The sequence below is a fragment of the Glycine max genome, chromosome 15 (assembly GCF_000004515.6).
Source record: "Glycine max cultivar Williams 82 chromosome 15, Glycine_max_v4.0, whole genome shotgun sequence".
NCBI lineage: Eukaryota > Viridiplantae > Streptophyta > Magnoliopsida > Fabales > Fabaceae > Glycine > Glycine max.
This window is the reverse complement of record NC_038251.2, coordinates 10,411,343-10,418,209: the sequence shown is the minus strand read 5'-3', so window position 1 is coordinate 10,418,209 and position 6,867 is coordinate 10,411,343. Positions and strand designations below refer to the sequence as shown.

The window sequence follows — 6,867 nt, the reverse complement described above, 5'->3', positions numbered from 1 at the left end:
GTATGTATGGTGTAGGAAGAAAATCCCATCCTCATTCACAACCATTTTTTTGTGTGAAGCATTAACAACCATTTACATTTGTTTAATCCTTGATTATTTTGTTTTAAAGTAAAATAGAATCACTTATTTTTTTAAACTTTTTTCTCAGAAATTGACAGAAATTAAGCATTTATTCTTTAAAATTAAATTGAATCAAACACATGTTTAGTACACGAAGAAGACAGCATGTTCAATAAATAATAAGAATAGGAGAGGGGAGAACGAATGTGTGATACAAAATTGTACTCAATTAATGTGTCACTCAATAAATTGATTAGCATTTTCACATGAAGCCGTATATATGAGGAATCATAGCAATACAGTGGTTTAAGGGGCATTGGAGCTATGATATATTCAAAGATTACTATGTAAAGATTGTAGTTGAGACATAACTTCCTTTCTGACTTGATCTCTTTTTATTTTCCCTATTGTAGTGAGTGGAAATGGCTTTCTCCATACAATAAACATTTTTGGTATCTTAAACCTGAAAGAAGAATCAAAAGAAATCATCACTAATCCACTGCTACATATAATTTGCTTCCCTCAACCCAAGTATTCTATTACAAATTTAACAAACATGGATTTTAGAGAATACCTGCTTAAATGATTTTCTATACAGTATTGCTGAATATTCTTTCTAGATAGGAGAAACTCTTCATTTGAAGCAGACAACTGCTCTGACCATTGCCAATTTTCTCTTAGTTGGATACATGCTGCTACCATCTCTGTCAGGTGAGCATCTGGGATTCCCACAACAACAACACTTGCAATCCCTGGATGTTGCTGTAGAATTGCCTCAACCTACACCAAATAAACAATATATTCACACTTCTATGGAGTTGTAAATACCATAAATTAAGTAAGATAAGCATTTAACTGAGCAAAAGAAATAAGAGATGATGCATTTCTGAACATGCAAAGTAGAAATGTTTTACATTACTTTGTATGTGTCTGAAATTTTATTTCTAGACGTTCCATTGATTTATGAAAACATTGCTTGAAATGGTATCTTTAAACATCCATCCTGTGAGCAATGAATATTGGACGTCACACAATGAGCATACTTGAAAAGTATTGCCTATTGTTGCATGGATCTGTGATGGGTGAAACCATTGCAACTCTTTATAAAAGTTTATAGTTTGAATAAGCATGATACTTCATGAATGGAAATGAACAAACAATTGTAACACTTCATGAAAAAGGCAGGTCTCATTTCGCTTTCTTTATAAAGTTTGAGAAAGAAGAGGAGGAAGATTCTATCCTATAATTAAATTTGTTTAGAAGCATTCAAATGGATTTGTATTAACTAGGAAACAATGGCATCACAAGTACCATTAACCTTATTATTTTGGTGTCTCAATTCATGCAATTATGATCCACTTTGATTATTCATGATATGAGAACTATGATTCATGATGTATGATAAACATGTGTCCCTTTTAAAGGAGTTTTTTTTTTTTATCACAAAGCAGCATATTCTTTTGGTTTAAATTTGTTCTTTATGATAAGGCAAACAGGTTAGGTGACACTTCTATTACCTCTTCAGGGTAAATGTTCTCCCCACCACTCTTGATTCGACCATTTGTTCGACCAAGGAGCCACAAATTACCATAATGATCAATTGATCCAATGTCACCTGTGTCAAGCCAGGCTCTTTTATTCGGATTTAATGGATTTGTGAGAGTTTGGTCCCAATACCTGAGCATTATATGTGGTCCTCTAGTTAAAATTCTCCCAGTGTGACCAGAAGCATCTGCACTTATCTTCAGTTCTATATGGGGTGCAGCCTTGCCAATACAAACACCTTGTTGCTGGTGAATGAGCTTAGATCCTGCCACACCAAATGCTTGAAGGGACTGGTTTGTTGTTTCATGCATGGGGTCATAGAGTGTCAGGAATGTCAATGAAGAACATGTCTCTGTCATCCCTTTGATTAATGAAACAGACAAACATCTCTAAGACCAATGAATTTCCATCTATTATTATACACAAGAGGACACAGAAATTTAAAAAAGGTCAAATTTCACTGGCCTTCATACATTGTAAATTCTTGTCATTTGGCATATTGTGTTGAGTAAAAACATACAAAAATAAAATAAAAAGACGAAAAGCAAGACGCTTGATCTTGTCACAGCAAAAAAGCAGAAACATACATTCTTCAATGTAGACTTAAACTGTTTGTTAGTTTGTTTTTTCCTTTGTTAAGCCAATGTTCTCCAGCTTTCTGTTTTACCATACATTTTTAGTACTACACATAATAAAGGAGGATCCAAATAAAAGAAGGCATTGAAGTAGTGGGAACAGGTTCAAATGATTTCAGTTTCTAGGCACATAGATTCTAATTAATAGGGCTTTCAATAACCAGTGACTTGTTTTAATATTTTTATAAGGAATTAAGGATATCGTTTGATTTTGGCTTCCAATATGGTTCGTTGGATCATTTCACAGTTGAACTGATGACTTGAAGTGTCTCAATTTTTTTTATTCATAGGTCTTATAAATTACTTCTTCTCATTATGTTATTGATTGTTGGATACAAATTTGGCAATATCCCCATATTTCTTATCTTCCTTTTCTCTCTTCTCCTATATTTCTTTATCAGTTCTCTTTAGATTGTCTACTTATATCTTTTTCTTCAGCTAGTTGCACAGGTTTTCTTATTCATATTTTCTGGATTAAAATATCTGTCAACCTAAAATTGCTTTCATGTAAAAATATGTTATTGTGAATGTGGTTTCATATGTAAGTTTTTTTTACCAAATAAAATTAGTCAATAAATTGAGAGAACAGAGACCAACCATAAGCTGAAATAAGTTTAGCTTTGTGGAAGAATATGCTGGTGTCCTTGATGAGCTCATGTGAGAGGCTTCCACCCCCATTAAGAATTTTCTTGACAGTTTCTCCCCCTTTCCAGGTCTCTTTGTGCCTAAAAATATTAAAACTTCAAAAGAAGACTAAGAATAATGTAAATCAATATATTCCTAAACTCTGATACTTGGTTTTTTACCTAAGGTTCTTAATAGCAAAACATTTACACAGAAGAACTGTTTGCATAGATGAACCAGAGCTTGCTCCACAAAACATGACAACTTTAGGACATTGTTTAGTATAAAATAGTAAGCCTGTAATAACAGTGATGAATTATGTTGAGCAGGTAAAATAGAATTTTGTTTTACTGTAGGTTAAATGATTGGAATGCTAATTTCGCAATAATTTCGAATCTTTTATAAATTAAATTGCTCTTAGATAACATATCGTGTGATAATCTTTGATACAAAAAAGGACAAAGTATTATTCCTATTTGACACTGGAATATACCTAATTATAGAAATCAGACTGGCCATTATTGCAGGAACTGTGATAAAAGATGTCACTGCATGTTGCTCTATGGCATCAACAGCTGATTCTGCATCAAATTTTGGCATCAAGACATGGCAACCTCCAACCATAAGCATGGTCATGGCTGATGACAAGCCACCAATATGGCATAATGGAGCAGTATGAAGATAGACCTGTTACAGAACGAATGACATAACATGGAGAACTTAATCATCCTTCAGCTGTTTCAGCTGGATTTACCATGTACTTGCACGCATGTAAAATCTTAGGATCCGGGATGAGCAACTCACTTTAGAGTGTAAAGTGAGAATCTCAGTCTTTGATGAGAAAATTAACAATGAATGTTGTGTGCACATACTTAACAAATCATGAATGTGATATCAATCATTGATTTTCTCATCAATGATTGAAATTGCTTACTTTATCTTTGCTCACTTAAGAGGAGCCAAATCCAAAATCTTAATATTGATAGCCTTGTGTTCTGAATCTTCTGATATAATGGTAAGTTTTCATAACCAATAACATGCACTTCATGTAACACAGAATAACATACATCATCCACATTGTAGCCAACTATGGCAATCTTGGCTAGGGATTGTATGGTCAAAGCTCCATGACTAAGGGTGACTCCCTTAGGCTTTCCCGTAGTTCCTAGAGTAAAGAACACAACAATTTCAGGAAACAAAAAGAGGACATATTTGGTTAAAAATAAACACCCCTGGATAATATTTAAACAGTAGCACATACACCACTACTAAAAAGTCATGCCAGTGGCGTTGAAAGCGACCTCCTTCAATCATATATTTCAAACTCCTAATTATCTGCAACTAGCATGTAAACAGCAATTTTGGAAACATGAATATTTCTTTTCCTAGAAGTCTAGAACCAAAATCAAATTGGCCACAATGTTTAAGTTCATTGAACAAACTGTAACTTAAAATCTTACAGCTCTTTTTTCATTTAGTACTTAAAAAGTCAATCAGCTCCAATACATTTATTCACTGATCACGCATAAATCAACCTTAAAAAGTAAATTCCACTTAGTTAAAGAAGTTTCTATATCTTAAAGAGAACAAATATTGCATCCATTAGTTAATTTCATCAATCATATAAATTCTATTTTAAGAAATCATTTGACACAGAAAATTATTCAATCTAGCTTGCAAATTAATTCCTTACACGTGCATAGTTTGAGATAGTATAGAAATGGAGTAACTGACTGAGAATCTTGAACCTGAAGTGAAGCATATTATGACAGCGCCGTCAGGCGCCCAAGAGTAGTCAAATGGTAGAAGTTTTATAGGATGCCTCTTGAGCATTTCTGGAGTTAACACTGAAAAGCAGTATAAGCAATAAGTTACAAAAATCGTTCAAGTGGAAAAAGGTTTTATGTATAATTTTTACAATGGTATAATGTTCATACCGTTCCACTTAGAAAAATCTGAGGAAGGGGAATCCAACAAAATATGCCACTTCAGAGATGGAACATCATTTTGCTGGAGTTTTGAGTACCATGTGTAACTGCTCTCATCAATCACTAACAACACAGGCTTCACTGCAGCCATTGCTAATCTTGCCTCTTCAAAACTCTGCAGGAGAAAAAAATTGTTTTAAAGCATAACTTCATGATTTGTATATGAAATAGATTATGGCAAAAGACAATGTCCAGATGAAATAGCAAAAACAAGAAGGCTGAAAACATATTAAGGTAAATAGGAAGTGGTGTGTGGTGAGCTAGAGTATTAATGTGCAAAATGAATGATGAGGAGGTCAATTGAACATAGCTCTAAAATGCCATATTAGCATGAAGATGGTTTCATGATGGTGCTTTTCAAAAGTAACACTAAGGCCAAAGCTAAGCAATCTATTCTACAGCAAAATTACTCACCCAGCGATAGTTCAGAGGAGCAGCTATTCCTCCAACAAATGCAATGGCTAATAACCACTCCAGATACCTATCACTGAAAAAAGAAGAAAAAAAACTCTATCTATCATCCATAAAATCATTGATCAACTAGCAATAGCTAGATATTTTATAGGATAGGATCATATGTTTATAGATTACATGACAACAACAAATCCTTACTTCACAGTTCACAATTTCAAGTACATCTCACTCTCTCAGTACAACAATAATTGTTGCAAGGGAGTTACTGCCTCTAAGGAATTGCGTAAGCCATAAGAAATAGAAAGAAAACATTTTAATATTTTAAATTACCCAGAGTCTTTGCACTAACAAAGCGAAAAAATGCAGGTGAAAAAGCTCATATATATATATATATATATATATATATATATATATATATATACCTATCTCGAGCACGTTCAATTATAAACAAGGATAAGAAGCAATACACCTATCGATTTTTTTTTTAAATATTGTTTTATTTTATTAACAAGTAAAATCTCATACTGATCTCAATAAATAAGTGGGCTCCTCTTTTGTTTCCAGGATCAACATGACAATTTACAAGATAATAATAACAAAAAATGTCAATCAGAAGTTAGAAAAAATGTACTTGGAGGTGTAGACATTTCACATTATAAATTTATTGCTTTGTTTGACCTTAATAATGAAGGACTCGTGCCCACATCATCATCTCAAATTCTCAACACATGCCACCGGGAGGGGACCGGAGGAGGAAACTAAAACGAGAACAAAATAGCATAACCAGTGTTGTGCTTGGCTAGAACAACAAAGTACATAAAGTTCCATCCCTCACTTTCTATTCATATGAAATAGTTTAATTTTATAACAAGATATATTACAGTTATTTTTATTAACAAATGTTAGTCGTAGTTTATTAGTTTTTATTAACTCATGGCCTCTTCCTCCTTCTCCCTCCTACCACCAAGCCAATCTTATAACTTGTAAGATATATTACAGTTAAGTGACAGGGTTTCATGACTTAAGTATCACGTAAAATTTCTTATTTTTGTCAAGGTGGCATTCATAACATGATGTTAGAAACATAATATAGAGTCATTTATATATTTATAAGGATAATTCAAGGGGCTTCAAAGGTTGAGAAAAGTGGTTGATATTCATGGTGTTTGAATAAACTTCTTCATTAACACCTATAAAAAAATTCTAAGACAAAACAAAAGGTACCTATTGAAAGCAGAGATGGCAACCACTTGGCCAGATGTGAGTCCAAGGTGGAGCAGGCCTTGTGCCAAGGACAACACTTCCTCCACCAACTCTTGGCCGGTCTTGCGGCGGTTTCCGGCAATTATGACCGGAAAATGTTGCCGGAGGGTCAGCAAGTGACTCAGACATTGGCAGATATGAGGGTGGGAATAGTTAGCCATGAAATGAAACTAACTGAGGAGTTGTTTGAATAAATGCATGTTAGTGTTCTCCTAAGAAACCGCGGTTATCACATGTTTGCAGCTTAGCTTTCTTATCTCCTCATTCACAAATTTGTCATATGCTTATCATCAGAATCACCATGTGTTACTTTTCTATTGGTAGGCCAAAAATTTCTC

The 6,867-nt window shown here is 33.7% G+C and overlaps 1 protein-coding gene across 1 annotated transcript; it reads right to left on the bottom strand.

Annotated features, from left to right (window-relative positions):
* Nucleotides 1–279: 279 nt before the first annotated feature.
* On the bottom strand, nucleotides 280–6,810 carry LOC100809925 (2-succinylbenzoate--CoA ligase, chloroplastic/peroxisomal). Its single transcript, XM_003546212.3, has 10 exons — nucleotides 6,491–6,810; nucleotides 5,267–5,339; nucleotides 4,802–4,967; nucleotides 4,613–4,711; nucleotides 3,932–4,029; nucleotides 3,358–3,551; nucleotides 2,838–2,965; nucleotides 1,578–1,966; nucleotides 635–840; nucleotides 280–523 (listed from the first exon to the last, which is right to left on the bottom strand). Exons 1-10 carry the CDS (start codon nucleotides 6,688–6,690, stop codon nucleotides 394–396), a joined length of 1,683 nt encoding a protein of 560 aa, XP_003546260.1. The 5' UTR covers nucleotides 6,691–6,810; the 3' UTR covers nucleotides 280–393.
* Nucleotides 6,811–6,867: the final 57 nt, after the last annotated feature.

Coding starts and splice junctions, on each gene's coding strand:
- LOC100809925 (XM_003546212.3), bottom strand. CDS start 6,690: ATGGCTAACTATTCCCACCCTCATATCTGCCAATGTCTGAGTCACTTG. Junction 4,030..4,612: donor CATAATATGCTTCACTTCAG/GTTCAAGATTCT, acceptor TCTTTACTCTAG/GAACTACGGGAAAGCCTAAG. Junction 2,966..3,357: donor AGTCTGATTTCTATAATTAG/GTATATTCCAGT, acceptor TAATATTTTTAG/GCACAAAGAGACCTGGAAAG.